This window comes from Lissotriton vulgaris, chromosome 2_2, assembly GCF_964263255.1.
Source record: "Lissotriton vulgaris chromosome 2_2, aLisVul1.2, whole genome shotgun sequence".
NCBI lineage: Eukaryota > Metazoa > Chordata > Amphibia > Caudata > Salamandridae > Lissotriton > Lissotriton vulgaris.
Window position 1 is genome coordinate 24944576 of NC_141688.1, and position 20412 is coordinate 24964987.

The 20412-nt window shown below is 46.8% G+C and overlaps 1 protein-coding gene across 1 annotated transcript in view; it reads left to right on the forward strand.

Moving 5' to 3' along the window:
* TRIP4 (thyroid hormone receptor interactor 4) overlaps positions 1 to 20412 on the forward strand; it is a 560825-nt gene that overhangs the window by 333905 nt on the left and 206508 nt on the right. Inside the window, exon 11 of the mRNA XM_086959220.1 lies at positions 13238 to 13329. Within this exon, the coding sequence (XP_086815346.1) occupies positions 13238 to 13329 (92 nt within the window). The remainder of the gene's footprint in view (positions 1 to 13237; positions 13330 to 20412) is intronic.

A 20412-nucleotide genomic window follows, 5' to 3' on the forward strand; every position in this document is an offset into this window, starting at 1 on the left:
TTCTTTGTACTTTGGTTGAGGGAACATCTGTAATATGTGCTACATGCTTGTGCACCTGGGATTGCTTCCTAGTCACAGATGTGGCCCACAGGTACATATTAGTGGGGGATCCCTAAGGGATATCCCTTCATTGGTGATCTTAATTGGATACAGTGTCCTCGGATCTGTTAGAAGTGTGCATCACAGGCTTCAGCAGGGCAATTAAAAGAAAGGGAGGGTTCACACACAGGAGTTTGAATATTTTATGTATTCATGCATTTTACAACAATGCGAACATTACCCAAAAGGTACCAGAGTGCTTTACAGTAGACATATGTTGTTTGATGGATAGTCTATAGTGACCAAATGAAATGTTCAGGTTCGTTAGCATTATGATAAATGTGTCTTCGTGAAATCAATAATTCAAACAATTCAAAAATATCCCTGATGCATTTCGAGCCAGCTGGGGCTCTTCTTCAGGGGGTCCGTGATCTGAAACAGTGAATTACAAAGTTATTCTCCTTGAACCTGCGTTTAGTCTTTATGCTCTATTCTTTTTGGTCCCAGTCTTTTCATTTTACCTTATGACCTCTCTGTATCCTGTGTGTTCTTATCTTTCCTCTATTCACCCCTAGGTTCTTTTTCACCAGCCATTTTCACCACTATCGTGTTATTCTCCTTGTACCCGCGCTTAATCTTTATGTCCTATCCATTTGGTCCTTGCCCCCGCACTTTCCATTGTATCCTCACTCTATTATCACCTTCCAAGCTCATGACGAGCTCAGCTCGTCATGCAGTACACTGCTCGTGTGCTCATGACGAGCTGAGCTCGTCATGAACAATGGAATTCAAGGAAGTGCAGCATCCGGGATGAATTGCTGTTGCATTGAAGGTGTTATTAACCGGTTTTTCCCTTCCTACTGTTCCCCCGAATTCACTCACAACCTTCAGTTTCACTTCTTACCTACTCTCTTTAATTTCCACTTGTCTTCACTTCACGTTCCCTCCTTTATCTCACTTTTCCTCATGTGCCTGTTATATGCTTTATTTGACCTGCGCCGCATGGCCATTCCTTTATATTTGCTACGTTTTTTCCTTCCTTTATTTTCCACTTGTCTCCATATCTTTATTGCACCGTTTGTCACGAATTCACCACTCCTGCAGCAGGGCCGGCCTTAGGCATGTGCAAGCTGTGCACCTGCACAGGGCCACCAAACCCCAGGGGCCACAACACCAATATATATCCTTAATATAATAATCCTCTGCGGATGGATACATATTTTCGTGGCGGCCCCTGGCAGGGATTTGGCGGCCTATGGCTCTGTTCCACTTCTAAACACCCTGACCCCCCCCCCCCCTCTTTACTGGCCTCCGCGCTCCACCCCGCCCGGATCCCCTGTTCCGGGGCCCCTACCTACGCTCCTTGCCCAGGGCCACCATGAGCCTAGAGCCGCCCCTGCCTGCAGTATATTGTTCCATCCTTTGTTTATTTCGATTGATCGCACTAGCACATTTGAGCTCCTATTGGCCTTTCTACACGCATGTGCACTTGGAGGGCGTACTTTCACTTCCCGGCGTCCTACGGTGGTGTCCTGCTGCCCTACGAAGATGGTGTTTCTGTCCACACTTTCTCTGGTAAGCGGTTATTTCCCTACTTCTTTTGGATGTACTTCATCACCCGTTTTTACTTCGAGATACCCGCCACCTTAAGGTTCTGTTCCTTTCACGCTTTTTCTATCTTCGCCCATGTCGGTGCACCATTTTCGCCTGCATGTAAATCTCACTGAGCACTTCCTTTTCATTTTATTCAGCTTTCAGAGCCAGCACCAAGCACGTTCTATTTTTCTCCAACTAGACCACGCTCCCGAAGCACTTCCCTTGGGATATCCTTCACGTAGCACCCTTCTTAGCTTAGGATCAGTATGCTATCGCAACACCAGTGTTATTTTTTACATTTCGGGCCCCGTATTATTGCTCCATACCGACTCTTTGTAATTCACTGTTTCAGATCACAGACCCCCTGAAGAAGAGCCCCAGCTGGCTCGAAATGCATCGGGATATTTTTGAATTGTTTGAATTATTGATTTCACGAAGACACATTTATCATAATGCTAACAGACCTGAACATTTCATTGGTCACTATAGACTTTAACAAAGTGTTATACAGAAATTTGAAGCATATTCACAGATGAACATTTAATCTACATCCAAAGTGAATAAAACTTTGTGCATATACCTTCTAGACTACGTGTATTATCTACAGTTTAAGTGCTTTGGCACTCAGGTGTGCTTAAGGTTTCCACCTTACACCTGTAAGGTTGTCTGGCTGGTATACTACTTTAGCACCGCGTGGACAGGAGGTGAACGCCCTGAGCACCCTCACACAGTATTACTGAGCTACTTGAATCTACCATTTTCTACACCTGGAGTGCAGCGGACCTCCATTTGCTTTGTTTCATGGATAGTTACAGAGGATTCAAGAGTTAACAAATATGGTTGCACAGGTTCTAGAAAATATAAAATGCTAGCTCATTGTAGAAAAGGAGAAAAGTTATCGGTAGGTATATACAGTAGTGAAAAAACTGTAAGCACCTGATGAAGTGTAGTTCTGTGCCAGAAGGTGAGAAAACATGTTTTCAATGGAGACGATTAGCTGCAATGGCTTAACTAAATATCGTTTAGAAGGTGAGTGAAGATGTTCTCAATGGAAGATCTTGGCTGCAGTGTCTTAGCTAAAGTGTCGTCGAAGGAGGGCTTTCGCTCCCATTTTGAAGGTCACCAGCGAAGTGGGTAGTGTATATGTTTGGAGGTAACAAGTTTCAAGTTCTGGTTGTGCTACCCGAAAAGGATTGTGCCAGGAGTCGTTGCATATTTTTAATTCGATGTTTCTAGCCGCAATGCGTCAGCGTTTCATGATGGTCTAGAACTGCCAGAAAGCTTGCGTTTGTCTGCCAGATAACGGGGAGTGGATGTGTGTAGGGTCTCATGGGGGATGTAAGCAGTTTTGTATACATCCCTGGCTTCACTTTATTTTTTTTCATTTAAGACGTTTTCTATAGTGCTGGCCAGACCCAGGGGTCTTGGAGCGTTTTACAGTAGGTACATAACAGATAATCATCAGATACAAAAGAGAAGAGCGACATATCAACAGAAGAGCGCAAAAATAAAGAGCATCACATTGAAGTGCAGGACATTATTTTGCCTTCAGGGTTCTTAAGAGTCTTAGAGCTGGAGCAGAGCTTGATGTTTTCTAACTGCCCCATGCTATCCACTTCCTAGGGAGCGTTTGAAGAACATGGTTTTGAGTTGGCTTTTGAATTCTACAAAGCACGGATTGGTTCTGATGTGAGGGGGAATGGAGTTCCAAATTTTGGGAGCGCTTCCGGTGAAGGATCTTTTCTTTTCTTCTAGTTTTAGGTGGGATGAGTAGGAGGGAGTTTGAACTTCTCAGGTTCCTGGACTGGCCGGCTTTTATGAGTTTTTTCGCCAGGTACTCCGGTTTGCCGATGTGAAGGGCTTTATGGGTGAGGCAGGCTGTTCTGAAGCTAATCCGCATTTCGACTGGAAGCCACTTAAGTTCCTTGAGTGCAGGGGAGATATGATCGAATTTCTTGATACCGGTGATCATTCTGGCAGCCACATGCAACGTTGTTTTTTAATGGGAGCCAGATGTGATTTTGGAATTCCTGAGAGGACTGCGTTCCCATAGTCCATTCTTGACAGTACCAGAGATTGGGTGACCTGTTTGAGATCATTGGGCGGAATGTAGGGTTTTATTTTGTTCAGTAGTCTGAGTTGGGATTTGACAGAGTCTACTAGGGTGAGATTCCCGTTGAGCGCATCGATGGCCTTTAACCATTCGGCAATTTGGGGGTTATCTTCCTTATTCGAGATGAGGAGTGTCTCAGTTTTATCAGGATTTAGTTTCAGGTGGTTGCTGGTCAACCAGTGTTGGACGTATTTCAGGACATTGTTAAGTCTTTGTATGTCTTTGAGAGATGTAGTTTCCAGATAGATCTGAGTATCATCAGCGTAGATATGGAAGCGGATGTTGGCTTTTCTGAGTAGTTTGGAGAGAGGTTCCATGTAGATGATAAAGAGTTCCGGTGAAAGCACCGAGCCTTGAGGGACGCCTTTGTTGACTTGCTAGAGGTCGTAAGTGAAGTTTTTAATTTTTACTTTTTGTTTGCGATTGTGAAGAAAGGAGGAGAACCATTTGAATACTACCTCGCCAAGACCAGCTCTTTCTTTGAGAGCCCTTATGAGGAGTTTGTGATCAACAGTATCGAATGCTGCCGAGAGGTCAAGGAGAATGAGGAGGCAGCATTGGTCACAGTCTAGTGATCCATGTATATCGTTGATGATGTTGAGAATCGCGTTTTCTGTGCTACAGCCTTTTCTGAAGCCAGACTGGTGGGGTTCCAGGAGGTTGATGTTGTCCAGGTGCTTGGTTAGTTGATGTAGTACGCATCTTTCTAGTGTTTTTGAGAGAAGGGGGAGGTTCGACACCGGTCTAAAATTGTTCTGATCTGTCGCCTCTAGGCCTGGTTTTGTCAACAGGGGGGTAACTTCACCCATTTTAAGGCAGTCTGGAACCACTCAGTTTTTCAGGGAGCTATTTATGATCGTGCTACGATGCAGAGCTAAGGCGTGCTTCATTTGTTTGGTCAGTAGGGGAGAAATGGGGTCTAGGACATGAGCTGAGGGTTTGGAGGTGGAGGTCAACGTGATTATCTCAGTTTCTTGAATTGGACGGAAACTAAGCCAGGAATTGGGAGAGGAACCAGGAGAAAGATCAAGCGACACAGCCACAATGCTCTTCGTGAGGTGCGTGTTGTTGACGTCCAGTGAGAGTTCGATTTTTGTGATCTTATCGTTGAAGAAGTTGGCAAAGTTATTGCATAGTTCTTTGGACGTCTGTACAGAGGAGGACATGGGCTTGGAGGTTTGTTGTCTGATGATGCTATCGAGCTCCTGGGGTCTGTTTTTGGCACTGTCCAGCGCCAAGCGGAAAAAGCTGGATTTCTTTTTTTTTGATGTGGTTGTTGTACTTCCTACGGGCTGATTTGAGTTGATCGCGGAGGATGGAGGTAAGATTATTTCTCCACTTTCTTTTTTTGGCTCTTCGTTTTCTCCTTTCGGAGTTGAGGTCGGAGTTGAACCATGATCTGGATGGGATGGCTCTGCTCTTTTTGAGCTTTAGAGGATCTATTTTGTCAAGCATGGACACTAGCTTTGCATTGTAACAATCAGTGAGGTCGTTAGTGGAGAGTTGGTCATTGGTGTTGGATGAAGTGAACTTATCTGTTCTTCGAGGACTCCCATGGGAACCTGGAAGAAGTTTCTCATACATTTGGGGGGGGGGGGTCTTGTAGAGGTGATTGAGAGAGAGTTAGTTGGTTGATATGAAATAGGATCATGTGGTGGTCTGACCAGTCGACGGGGAGTATGTGATTGATAGTGATTGTGTTTCTTTGAGCGATGATGGTATCCAAGTTGGCTCCTTTGTAGTGCGTCTCCTCTGTGCAGCACTGGATTAAATTGTTATCACAGAGGAGACTGGATAGCGATTGGATTAGCGGGTTGTTGGTCTCATTCCACCGTAGGTTCAGGTCGCCAAGAATTAGATTATTGGCATCACCGAGTGCACCTTGAGCTATTAGGTCGGATTAGTGTTCTCCGAATGCGGAGGTTTTACCTGGAGGATGATATATAAGGTGACAAAGTAAAGAACCATTATCTTTGGTCTTACTGTTGGTTGAGAGACATTCAAATGTGTTGTAGTCATATGAATTTATTTCCGTGATGACCATGTTGTCTTTATGGATGATAGCTACCCCTCCCCCCTCTGGTCTTTTCTGTCTTTGTTGATGAGGGAGAAGCCAGGGGGTACAAGCATGTTTAAGCATGGTGGGGATAGCTCATTGAGCCAGGTCTCCGTGAGGAACGCAATGTCAATGTCATGCAAGAGGATGGCCTCTGCTAGTTCACTTGTATGCAGAGAAGCCGACCTGCAATTGATGAGCAGGCAGTTGGTGAAAAGCTCCTTGTTGCTTTTCTTTGGGCGCCCTAGGTATGGTGATAAGGACTGGCGGTCTCGGGGGTTTTGTGCAGGGAAGGTCTTCTTGGAGAACTGTGATCACTTGGATTTTGGATTTAGGGGAGTGTGAGGGGGGTGTGTCGTAAGAAGAGGCTAGAGCGGCTGCTTCGTTGTCGGACATGGCTGCTTCTGTTCTAGTGGGTCTTGAGGTCAAGGGTTTTGTATCGGTATTTGAGCGACTCTGAGCCCTAAAGGGAAGGACTGCGACCTTGAGCCTTTTTATGCCGGGGTTCCGTGACCCTTCTTGGGGGTCTCTGGGATAGAGTTTCATGGGTTTCTGAGGCCCAGGAGGGGCTCTTGTGGCTGTTGGTGTTGGCAGTGGAGGGAACCCAGGTAGGAGATTGGTGGGATCTGCGTGCTTTACCTAGGTTGGAGAGGATTTCGGTTAGGCCCCTGAGATCGAGTCAATCTGGGTTTCAAGAGACGAGTCGCTGCGCCCTTGAGTCATGGGAGGGGTTGGGGGCATCTTTGGGGGATTCGCCTTGTGTGGTGTAGGTCGGGTTGATGGAGTGTTGTCTCTTATATATTGTGTAGGACAGGTTGCCCCTTTTTGAAATCCTGGGAAGGCTGTGGATTGGTTCATGAAATGAATTTGAGTTATTGCGATCTGTGAGGGAACTAGTGAGGTTAGGGGTCACTGTCGGCGGGGCTCGTTCATGAGGTTGCCGTGGGTGGGTCCAATAGGGGGGTGAGGTTGTGTTTTCCTTAGGGAGCTGTGGAGCATGCTTGGTAGGGGTACTGTGTTGTGTGGAGACTCAGGGGAGCTGTGCGGTGGGGCCATGCGGTGGTGAGGATTGAGTTTCCTCTTGGGGCCGATTAGCTGTAGGCAGTAGTTGGGTTGAGGTGGGGCGAGGCAGGTGGGGAAGAGCGGATCGAAGTGAGGGGAAGAGGGAGTCGAAAGCTTTAAGGTTCTCATTGTTTGCCTGAATGAGGACAGTGCCGTTAGTGTAGATGGTCACGGATGTGATCCCTCTTCTAGACGAGCGATTAGGGAGCAGGGATGTTAATTTGCAGCTGTGTGGTGTGGATCTGGTTTTGGGAATGTAAAGTTGCATACTGAGAGTGGAGATCCAGTCTTCTGACTTCTCCGTGTGGAAAATTAGGTCCATCTTAATCCGACCTTTTGAAGAGGAGTGGTATATGTCTGTAAATAGGGTTTCTCTGTATTGACGGATTAGTTTATGTTTGAAGTTTTGTCTCATTTTAGCAGAGAGGTGGGGGGGCAAGTTAATAGTGTATGAGTTCGGGCTATGAGGTTTTGGGTGGGGGGGTTGGCGAGTCAAGAGCCATAGTGAGGGTACTGTGTGCAGGGGGGAATCAAGTCTCTGAAAGGGAGTATGCGGGAGGTGGGGAGAAAGGTAGATCAGATCAGACGAGAGTGAGTTGGATGTTGGTTAAAGGTTACCGTCGGTGTCTGTTCTGGGCCTGTTAAGAGTTATAGTCGGGACTCCGATGGTCGGGTGGCGGCCATCTAGGGCGGGGCAGGGTCCTGAGGGGGGTAGTAGCTTCAAGTAGGTCTTGTATTCTAATTTCAGGGATCTTCTTTGAACATGGAGCGGGTCGATGGTATCTCCTTGTGCAGGGTCCTTGCCTCTGCAATTGGGTTAATAGGGCTTGTCAGATGGTAGGCTGTGGCTCTTAGAGCTCTAAGAGGCAGCCATCCTGGGGCCAGGCAGCCTCTGCAGGGGGCATGGGGCTTCCTGCTGGTCTGAGAGCTCTAGAGAGAGGGTCCAACTCCATTGGGGGCAGAGGGGATATTGCCCCAAGGGGTCTTGTGCCATAAAGGTGATAGGTGCCAGATCTAGGGGTTTGAGCAGCACTGTAAGGGATATAGATCCACCATTTTGGAATCAGGTGGAGTCTAGGGGAGAGGTAGCACTTCTTTCGGGGTTTGGGCGCGCTGCAGCGCTAAACTGGGTCAGTTCTGGGCAGATCCTGGGGGTATGACATCTCTGATAGTGGGGGGGGGGACCTTAGGACTTGTCAGGCTCTAGTTCTAGAAGTTGTGGTCGCATGTGGTGGCCATTTTGAGGTCAGTCGAGCTAAACAAGTGTCTCTCCTACTCTAGGGACCGCAGCTCTGAACAGGCAAGAGCCCTCCTCAGGGCTGAGGAGCACTGGTAGGTAAATGATGGTGTGTGGCCTCTGATTTTGTGGTGGGCCTTCGCACTCAGCGCGCTCTAGATTTCAGTAATATGGTTGAGCGAGGCAGCCATTTTAGATCCAGTTATTCAGTGAAGGCAAATACTGAATCGAAGGTGAGAGGCATGCTCTTCTTGATTACTGCTTCCTTTGGGGGTAGAAAGGATCCATTGGGGGTAAAAAGGGTGTGTGGCCTCTGAATTTGGTGGATGGGGCCTTTATTGCACTTTAAAACTTGGTGATATGGTCGCGTGTGGTGGCCATTTTAGAACCAGTCATCCCGTATATACAGTTACTGAGGCTGGGTGATAGGCTCCTGTTCTAGCAGGCGCGTTCTTCTGTATTTTGGTATTCTGTGGCGCTGAAAAGGGGAGTGTGGCCCCTGTTTAAGTTGAAGGGGGCTTTGTTGCACGGCGGCCCCTATTCCTTGATGGAATGGTCGCACGTGGTGGCCATTTTGAGGCTAGTCATCTACAAGCAAGTCTTTTCTTAATGCAGGTTCTATGGCACTTGCTAAAGCATGAGCGCGCAACTGGTCCGAGGTTCCCCATTGGACTACCAGGGGTGTGTGGTCTCGGAGTTGTGCGATTGGGGGCCTTGGCACTTTGCAGGCTTTATTTGGTGATGGGAAGGTCGTTCGTTGCGGCCATTTTCGGGCCAGGCCTCCTACCTTAGGCCCTGCTCCGGGGCAGATTCAGGACGGGAATCCTTCCAAATATAAAACCAGCAGTCCTTTCTCAGGTATGAGCATTCGTCCGGACTGGGGTTTCATTTGGTGGTTTCTTGTGAGGATCCTGGAGAGTTTGCTGGTGAGCTGCATGGAGTCCTTATCGGACTGTTGGTCAATTTGGTAGAGCGGTGCAGGACGAATTTTGCAAGGCACTGCCGACTGTTTCGAGGTCGTCTTCCGGTTTCTTCACATCGGTGAACGGTGAGTATCGTTGTGATGTGTTGCGGGGCGAGTTGGGTTTCGGGAGGGGGGATTCACGTGGGCAATCACTGCTGAAGGGAGCCCGATCCCGGGAGCCAAGTTTTAGTGCTCCCTCCCCGCTTACCTCTGGGCAACCAGCAGACAGGCCAGCATAGGTGTGTTGTAATGATTCCTTTTGGCCCCGTAGACGTAGTGTGAGATAGATTTAATTGAGGTATGATGGGTATTGGGGAGATCAGTCAAGAGAGAGTCACAGTAGTCGATTCGGAAGAGCACCAATCTATGAGCAGGTGATTTCAAATCTTGCTCTGGAATAGAGCAGCGGATTCCTGAGAGAAGAAGTCGTTTATAGCGTGCATTTCTGGTTATGGGGCTTATTTGAGACTGCAAGTTGAACTTCTTGTCTAGAGTGACTCCTAAGGATTTGGCACTGTCAATGATTATGCTTTTACTGCTGAGGATGTTGAGTGTGTCCATCTAGGATTGTTGTGGAAGTGTTCATTTCGAAGGGGAGATGAGGAAGAATTCCGTTTTAGGTGATGAGAATGGCTGTTTAAGGATAACTTGAGACGTTCTGTCATTGCTCTAGTTCTGTATTGAAAGCTTTCAATTTTTTTGTCTGAACACTTAGTTTGGGGTTCACAAGCACAAAGTTAAAATGTTGTGACGGGAGGGACAGATCATGGGGTGCTGGTAATCCACTATCTCTTCAACATATATTATGTTTAGATTCAAGCAGGGGAGAACAAAAAAAAAGCATCTCTTGGTTTTTTGGGGATTTAGCAAGGATTGTGTTTTGTTAATAATATTGAGTGGAGCAGGCTAAATACCAAAAGGCTCTTGAATTCGGTCTCCCAGTTCAATAAATAGTTCTTACGGTTGTCACTCCAAATGTACCTATTTAGCTAACTTCGAAATGTTGAAAGGCTAGCTGGTCCTGTAAGTATTCAAGTGTGTGCTCAGTGGAATAGGCACAGATCGCTGCATGATAACGCAACTATTTGACTAATGATTTCACTTAAATCTATAAAGCAGGCCCCACCGTCGCCCACAGGTGCCTGCTCACTTGCAGGGTAAATTGGGCCTTTAACTAGACATGTTAATAACCAGGACTATTTGAAGACACGCATTCTCTCCATAGCTCGCTCTTTCTCGTTTTCCGCCCTCTTTGCTCCCTTCCCCCTCTTTGCTCCCTTCCCCAATTCAGGAGCTGGATTCAAACCCCCTGGACTCACTTCCTGTTGTTGGGCACATAAACGTTCTTGCCTGTATTCTTGGCATTGTAAATGGGACCTGAACCATGCAAGCTGATACATGCTGCAGTTACATTAACTTAAAATGCTACAATACCAAACCTGGAACCTCAATGCTGATGGTTATACTCACATTGCAGTAGAAGGTCTATTAACCCTCCCCCACTTGCTGTTTTCTGACCTTCTGGCTTGCAGGTTGCACACAGATATCTGTGAAAAACGATCGAGCCCTCTGAACTGTTTCATCAAGATGCAGCCTGTAACCTGCCAGTTGCACAGTTTTCTGCAACATGTCAGTATAGGAATATCACTGTATAGTACACGTCAGAATATATATATATCATGAGAGATGTATGAATGTCTTAATGTGTGGACCACACGCCCTGTGGAAGTCAAAATAGATGTATATTGTGAGAGCTCTGATTAGGTGGAATTAGTATGATAGCAGGTCAGTCGACAAATGGCACCATGCCAATTTTTAGGTCAAGCCTATCAGAAACTGCAAGTTGCCTCGATGCAAAAGACACATTTTGGATTTACCAAGAACATACAGGGACTTGCAGCCTGCCCATTGCTTACCGTTGGTTGTCTTTACTGCCAATTGTATTTGTTTCCTTTCTATTAGATGGCTTACCTTGTTTCTCCCTGTTCATCATGTGTTAGTCCCTCCCATGGAGCTTAGCTTCTTCGCATTCTTTTTGACTGATGGGCTTCTATACTTCCTAGGTGCGCTTTTAGGGAACTGCTTTTTTGTTTTTGTCTAAACTGTCTTGGAGAATACTTGTGCTTTCCAGCTGTTTCTCTGGTGCATTTCTCCCCTTCCATATTGATCTATTTCTTTTGCTTATGTGCTTCTCTCCCCATCTGCACTTGTGTTGCTTTCTTTTGCCCTTATACGTTTCCCCCACTGCTCCATATTGCTAGTTTTCCCAGTTTACTTCTCCCTCCCTTCACGTGTTACTTCTCCCCCACGCCCCCTTGCTGTGTAACTTCACCGGCCATGTTGCCTCCCCTCACCGCTCCCTATCCCGAAACCCACTCATCTTTTAATTGGTTTATAGGGTTCAAATTTTTTTTTATAGATCCAAAAATAGACGTGTACAAAGCCAGTTATGGAGAGCTTCACAACGTTAATGACATCCTTTTTTGCTAAGAATTTTAACGATTTAACTTTTCCAAATAACGCTCCTCCCACCTCACCCCACACCCCACACCCCCGCCCCATCCCTCCTTGGGCACTCACAGCTGGTTCAGAACATGTAAATAATAGCAGCAAATAAATGAGTTATGTAGGTGGGTCCATCACTTCTGGTGTTGGTGATGACCTCTTGCCATACCCAGAACACCAGTCGATAAAGTCCGGGTGTAAAATCCGTATTTCCTACAATAGGTGTTAAGAGGGAAGGGAATGATGAGAGGTTCCTACGTATCACTGGTCTATCCCAAACCCTCAAGACTGAGCCGGTTATCGGTGACATATAAAGGGCCATCGGCCAGTGGGCATGAGGTACAAATGGGATCTTTAAAAGCTGAGTCCCAGCCACCGCCCAGTCCATAAATGACCAAGGCTACTCCGACTCTGCGTTGAACCACTCAACGAGGTATCAAAGCTGAGCCGCATGATAGTAGTGAACTAGGCTCGGGATGCCCAGGCCTCCTTCCGCTGGAGGACGCCAACTGAGAGCTTGTTCACCATCAGTGTGGCAGGGTATGCTCAGACGTGAGTCCCTTGCTCACTTTGCCACTGGATTCAAGCAAGCCGGGCTGAAGACGGCTGGATTGCCAGAAACGGGTCCTCGGAAGCTTGTTTCCGGTCCAGGGAAGATATGGCTTGGCAGTTCGGGCTGCACTGTTCCCATGAGGCACAGGGTCAGACTGATTTGCATATAGCCATGTCTGAAGTGGGTGGCAGAGTGGGCTAAAGAACGGTGATGGATTAAACCCAGATCTTTTGACTGGGTGTGAGTGTTTGATTGATTCAGATGCTCCGTCCAGCACCACCCCCTTTTGTACCTGTTTCATATGAGGGCAACCATCAGCCCAAACGAATCATTGTATTACCTCTTGTAAGGATGGTATTATCCTCCCCCTATGGTTGCAAGGGGAGAGTCTGCAAGAGGAAAATAATCTTTGGAAGAACCATCATTTTTAAAGCTACCACCCGGCCCAGCAAGGATAGGGGGTATAGTTTCCATTGAGCCAAGTCCATTCGCACCCGCTGTATAAGAGTTTGGTAATTAAGAGTCCTGACCACCTCTAATGTCTGGGGCCAAGTAGGAGATAGGCCCAGCTGTCCATTGTAGTGTGTTTCGCTGGGCCAGGTAAGTCTCATGTGGAACTGAGATGTTAAGGGCCTGTGACTTGTGGAGGTTCATGTGAAAGCCTCTCGGGATTATCTTGTGCCACAATAACATCTGCATACAAGCTGATGACATGGTCCTCCCCACCGAAGCGCACATCAAGGATATCTGGGTGATCCCTGATTTTTATTGTTTTTAAAGCTTTTTGGTCTACCTTTTTTTTTATATATAATTTACCCAACCATCAGCGTCATAACTATTCTTCTCTTAGCCCTGCACATAGCAGTTGCAATACTAATGTAAACCATGGCTAAAAACGGTGGCAAAACCGTTTGGTCTTGTAGGTGAGACCTATTAGTTTTGTCAATGCTACGGCCAAGGGAGCTTTGTGACGCTTAAAAGTATATACATTGCCCCTATTGCAAAGTGGCAGTCTGTGTCTTCCAGTGCTGATTTATAGGCTTTTATAGCTTTATGGATGAAGTATGCAGTCTGATAACTTTTCCTTTTTCTTTCTGTCTTCCTGCCCACAGGTATAGAATTTCCCAAAGATTACCCCACAGCATGTCTCCTGGGCTGCGTAGATGTCCTTGACTGCTTATCGCAGGAGCAGTTTGCCGAACAGGTGAGTCTCGTACATTAGACTGTATATTGAGGGCATGCCAGAGAGCCCAGCATGTACTGCAGCATGGAAGTTCTCTATGCAAATGGTATGTAAACTAACCATTGTCCGAAAATACCTACTGATTGCAGCTGCTAGGAGATACACCAACTGCTGAGAGAGGATTGGAATGGTTTGTCACCAAGTTTTTCTAATGCTCACTCTTTCTCACGCTAAACATATTTTGGAAACCTAGGGCCATAGGTTTCTATGAATATTGAGCAATTGTGTTCCCTTTGCAGGTATCATAAATCAAACAGAATAAGGTATTGTTTGGGTTTGTCACATTGTGCAGGAGCCCAGTATTTTGTCATGTATTGCAAGTGACCTGAGCAGGCCCACGTCCAACCTTAACTCTTTACTGCCCACAAAAGGGATCCTGCTCTTAGAGTGACTTGACTCTTCTCGGAATCTGAAGCCCAAATGTGTGCAATCCCTCGCTGACATCCAGCATAGCCACAGCTTCTGTTCATAACTTTATTCTGCATGTACCTTGAATCTGCCCAGTTATTAGGGTTGGTGTTGGCCAAAACCTTTTGATTTAACAACCTTGTGTTAACCTTCCCTGTATTTGCCAACCTGCTCCTGCCGGTTTCATACCGAAGGTGGTGTTCTGTGTTTAGTGCCTCAGCAGCTGTACTTTTAATTAGACATCTGTGGGTGACACAGTTCATTAACTGTTTACAGAAACATTGAAATACAGCTACACAAACATCATGTAGAATGCAATACGCGAGGAGCCGGAGAAACGCGAACTGAGCCCTTAATGTGTTCGTCCTGAAAATTAAATGAAAACGAATGAAACAGACAAGGTGTTTTTTTGGGCCAAGTATGGTATCTCTCTGTGACCATTTGAGCTGTTTGACGTGGTCTTGTGACGTCAGTCATTACTCCTGTGCTGTGATCTGTAGAATTGAAAAGTAGATGAAAGCACGGGGTGTGTTAAAACCGAAAGTAATGAGAAATAATTCTAAGCGTAATATGTACACCCCACACTTACTACACCCCCCTCCCCTCACCCCCTCTGCTTTAGCGATACTGCCCTAACTCCCCGGGCGGGAACAATTTGATTGAGCAGAAGTAATAAGGTAGAGTTTTACTGCTCTTCAGGGAAGAGAATATCCCAAATGTGTTCTCCTATTGATGCATCCGTTTGTTATTATCCTGTGTGTTTCCGCGGCTGTGAGCCCTCTCCCTGATCAGGGGGAAGCAACAGCGACAGAGGTGGTTTCTTCAGAGATTGGTTCCTTTCAAAAGTCTCCTGAAATCTGAGGAGATTGGCGTCACACCTGAAATCACATGCGTCCACTGCCACTTGTGTAAAAATCCTGGGCACGAGAAGGTAAAGCAGACAGTAGTGTCGCCAGGGTGTCATGGGCTCTGGTGCAAGGAAGGGCCGCCCCCCTAACCCCACCCCCTTCCCAGTGCACAGCAATAATCATAGTGCACACCAGGGCTTTAAGTGGGGAAAAAAACTGGTGGTGCTCTAAAAGGGGTGTGGCAAATTTCTTAAAGGGGTGTGTCCTATCCGAGTAGGGGCGTGGTCTAAATCAAGATAACTAGCATTGTGTGCTTAAGAAAATCATGAAATCACATCCAGCAAAGGATAATAAAATAGGCAAAAAGGTATATTTATTAAGTATAAGCCATAAAATACCAAACACTTTAAAACATGTAAAAATTATTTACATTACTCCCTTGGTCCTCTTCCTCAGCAATCACAGCACCTGTAGGTCAGCTCCTAGACACTCAGCACGGATTCCTTCTTGATCACGAATTTACCTAATCTATTTTTACTGGGGCTCCAGTCCTACTTTTATACCCCAAAAGTCTGTGTTCTTCTTGTGTGAGGGGTCCTGGACCCAATCTAAACCAGTTCTGGGTGCACTCTGCCAGTGCTCCTCTTCTTCCTTTGAGAGTGTGGGCCAGGGTCATCAGACGCTCCGCAGGAGATGGAGCCAGCATTGTGGCAGGCTGGCACAGCCCTATTGAGACCCAGGTGCTACTCCTCCCATCACTCTACATGCAGATGGGTCTATTCAGACTTGTGCTGACTCAGCCAGCCTCCTGGAGCCGCCCCCAGCCCATGTCACTCACAAACCAGACAGTCAATACACAACCAGGCAGACCCCCCCCAACTTAAAGCTCTGGTGCATACCTCAGGCCGCCGAGCCCCTGTGCCTCTGCACTTGTTGCACCCACCGAAGGCGTGGTAGCACCCAGGAATTAGTGATTTAAGTAGGTGTTCCTGTGGGTTCCAGAGAGGTGTGCATGTGTAATCCACGGTCATGAAACCTTGGGGGCATGTCGGTGTCCCACAACCCATGTCGGCACCATCAGTGTTGGGTGGTACCAGCTACACTGCAGGCAGCTCTGCGGCTGGTATGACAAGATGGACTTGTGCTAGGGATGGTGAAGCGCGCCTGCTCAGAGCACGTGCAATAGATGAGGGGCCCGCCAAAGTGCGTCCCCTGATCAACAGCAGCACTGGGCTGCTGTTCACTCGACACAGCACTAATATTAAAAAGATGTTACATAAGCGGGCGAGCATTTATTTAAAGGTTTGTTGAAGTTAGAGAAAGGAAGTAACTAGCGTGTCTTACAAAGGGTGACCGACTGGCATTGGTGCAAATTCAGGAAAGTGAGTGTAAAAATTCAGGACAAAGGGTCAAAATTCAGGACACAAATTCAGGACAGGAGGTCAAAATTCAGGACAAATCTTCAGGACAATTGGATAAATTTTACAGACACATCAGAGGTCGCTCAATAGTATATAAGTAAGCCCAGCCATATCCAAACATATTCAACCATTTGCAAACCTATCCATCATGCATCCTTCCATCTATCATTTCACTCATCCATCCCTTCACTCATCCATCCATTATCCATCCATCCATTCATCCACCCTTTCACCCTATCCATCTATACACTCATCCATCCACTCTTCTACCCATCCATCCATTCACTCATCCATCCAGCCATTTACCCTTTCACCCCTCCAGCCATCCTTTCACTTACTCATCCATTCACCCAGTCACTCATCCTTCCACCCATCCACCCTTTCAGTCATACAACCATCCTGCCTTTCTCTCGCCATCGACCCTTTCACTTAGCAATCCTTCCTTCCATCCATCCATCCACCCATCCATCTACTCATCCACTCATGAATCCATCCATTGACCCTATCACTCATCCATCCTTTCTCTCATCCATTTATCCTTTCACTCCTTCACTCATCTATTCATCCTTTTGTCCATCTACCCTCCCTTTCACTCACTCATCCATCCTTACATCCACCCTTTTACTCATCCGTCCATCAGTTCACCCTTGCACTTATTAATTCATCAATCCATCCATTATTTCACTCATCCACCCACCCACTCACTCACTCACTAACTATCCACCTTTTCACTCTTCCATCCTTTCACTCATCTATCCACCCTTTTACCCATTCAGCTACCCTTCCACCCATACATCCAGCTATTTACCTTTTCTCTCTTCCATTCTTCCACTCACTCATCAAACCATCCATCCTCTCTCATTATCCATCTATTCAATCTTTCATTCATCCATTCACCCTTTCACTAATTTATCCATCCATCCATCCCTTCACTTACTCACTCACCCACCCTTTCATATTAATTTTGAGCTGAGCCTTTTTGAGAAGAGGTCCATCAAGAACTTCACCTTCCCTGCAGGAGCCATTCCAGGACTGAGACAGAACCCACCCAGGGCAGAGACAGGAGCCACCACATGGGGGACAGGAGCCATCACTTGGGGGGGGGGGGGCTCATCACAGGAGGGGGAACAGGATCCACCAGGGTGGGCACAGGGGAGGGTATGCAGTATTCTAGTATCATCTTGGTCTCTTCCAGGGTGGGGTAGGGGTCCCCCCCTCCTGGACAAGACAACGAGAAGACAGGCTCTCTTTCAAAAATGTTAGTTTTGCCATCCCCCACTGTGATGTACAGTACTTAAAGGGGATACTCCAAGAGAACTGATTTAACTGATTGTCCTCCATACTTTAACAGGTGCGGGTGCGATTGTGCCATTTCTTTATTTTATTACATAATAGACTGCATGTTTGAAGAACCGAGGTTTGTTTACAATTTAGTGACAGTAATTAAACTCTGTGAAGAGAACCACGTGCTGCCTCGGTGTAATCAGGGCTGGTGCTAGGATGTTTGGGCCCCTGGGCAGAAAGGGAATCTGTGAGGCCCCTCTAAATTGCAGAGACATGACACATTCAGGGCTGTTTGCATCTGAATAGATGCCCCTGCTCCTGAAGCTGCAGCCCCTCCCTCTCAGTCACCACAAGCACCTCTTAACAGCTCATCAAGGGCTGAAGGTGTGAGGGTTGCCATCCCGCTGTGCCTCGCCAATGCTGCTGGGTATCTGAGCTTTGGTACTGCATCGGAGTCTGTTACACCCGACCTCAACAGCATCGGAGTCAAGAAGGGAGGTGGGTGGAAGCTGTGCCGGCTTTAGGGTGGTGCGACCGACCGGTTAAAATTACGGACAAATGGCGTCCGTTAAAGAATCCTTCACTGACAATGGACAGACTGCCGAAATTACGGACTGTCCGTGAAATTTACGGACGGTTGGTCATCCTAGTCGTACATCTTGCAGCAAACTTGTAAAAATATGACAGTCCATGGTAAATTCCAAAAGTACATTTTCTGAACATGCAGAGGCATTTCAATGTAGTATGTCCGATTACAGCGATGCATTAAAGTATTTTTTTTAGAGGGATCGTTTCAAACATGAACTCAGAAAACTAAGAGACAGGTCAGTTGTTATTTGCACTCTTTGCGTGCCCTGGGTTGCTGTTATACATGAACAAAATTATAGTTTATCAAATCAAACGCATGAGTGGATTTTGTACAGTACACGTCCTAAGGTCGTGTATTTTGAGGTCCTCTTATATGTGATAATGAAGAAAAAGTGAAATAAACATAATTGCTTAGGATCACACAATTTGGCAAGTGGGAAAGCCATGTGATCTGGTTTCACATGCTGCATCCACCGCTAGATGTACCTGCTGTGCTTCTCCTACACCCACCTTACCCCACCCTTCCTACCCCGCCCTAAACCTCCCCCTGCTGGCATCAATTCAGCCCCCGGTGACCTCACAGACCAAACCTTTTGGCCCCTGGGAAAATGTTTATATCTATGCCTTACACGATATGGTGAAACCACATGGCAAACAATTCAGTGTGATTTGTGATACCTGGGAAGGGTCCAAATGGAAACCACGCACTGGACGAAACAATAATCAATTACAATAGCAGTATAAAGTCCATACTTTGAAAAAGACTGGCTTTTTTCAGTAAAATAGCAGCTAGAGTGTGACACTTAGTCCAAACTGTGGCCAGGGGCGGCTCTAGGCTCATGGTGGCCCTGGGCAGGGAGCGTAGGTAGGGGGGCCCCGCAAGAGGGGATCCGGGCTGGGCGACAAAAGGGACTAGGAGGAACGCAGGCGCGGAGGCCAGTGAAGAGGGGGGGCGGTCAGGGTGTTTAGAAATGGAACAGAGCCGGAGGCATCCAAATCCCTGCCAGGGGCCGCCACGCAAATATGTATCCATCCTCAGAGGATTATTATATTACGGATATATATTGGCGTGGCGGTCCCTCGGGTTTGGTGGCCCTGTGCAGATGCACAGCTTGCACATACCTAAGGCTGCCCCTGCTTTGGCGCTGCTAGGGTTACAGCCCTGGGAATTGATTGGGGATTCGAAGTTTGTAGATTGGAAGTAGGGTGCTGTATGAAATGTTTATCAACGCTTAACATTGACTTTGGCTTGCACAGATCCCAGTTTAAATGCATCCGGACTCTGCCATCGCTTCCTGATGTCAGCCCTCCAGAACAGACTTGTCCAACACATGGCCTGCGCGTCTCAGTGTGGCCTCATTGCTTTTTATGTGGCCAGTGGGGGTGCGTATGTATATGTTCAATTACGTGTGGGCGTACGTGTGCACACACTGGTTGGCCTTCTCCGGACCAGGCTTTGATAAAGGTTGTAGTAGGAAAGCAAATAGAAGGGAGCGCCCCACACTCTCTTAAGCCCTTATTGGCTATCAGGACGCCATTATTATTGACAGAAATTGCTGGAAAATGTACTATTTGGATCCATTGTTTAATGTACTTTTCTCATTGGAGGGCTACCACCACCCATTATTTGTTCTCGTTTAATTGTGTAACCTGACCCCCAACTTAAAACTTAAGGAGGTTGAGCACATAATATCCACCACTGAGATTACTTTCATATTTCATCATATTAATTCACCACTAATCCTTTATGGGCTTCCTGAGAAGCGTGCTTCAACACCCCATCAGAGGTAACAATCTCTTTACCAATACAAACCTTTTTTTCCTCCTCTATCATTCTGCTATCATTCCAAATCCAAATAACTGACTAACCTATTCACCACTCAAAATGTACTTGCATGTTTCAGTATACTAATTCATCACTAATCCTCTATGGGTCCCGGAGTAGCATGCTACTCGCCCAAAAAGCGCTTCGACGTCTCGTATGGGGTAGTAAGCGCTATATAAATGCAATTACAATACAATACAATACATCTACTTCAGAGGCTAAACTACCAGTGGGTGCACAGGAAAGGAAGTGGGTGTCACAGGTTAACACGCAAATCCTGCTAGATGTTTTGTCTCCATGTTGGGAAGAGGATCGACGAAATGCTAAGATGAAGGTGTGTGAGGTGCCCGTCTAGGCCAAGCTTTGTTTTACTCATCATCATGATTTCCATAGGGTCTGTTATTCTCCCAAACGGAGTTGGTCAATCACCGGGCTGCTTCTGAAGCCAGATGCACATCAGTGATTCCTTCCTTAACTTCTGGAGCTGTGTGGTGGTGCAGAGGTTGTGGGTTATGGTCTGGGGGGTTTAAAGAACTTGGAGCTGCCACCTAGGGTGGAACGCATCGGCCTAACGGAGGATTTGGGGTATACATGTAAAACCAGGGTCCTCGTGTAACCAAGAGCTACAGCTTGCCCAAACAGATGATGCTCGCTGCTGGAGATGAGTAGC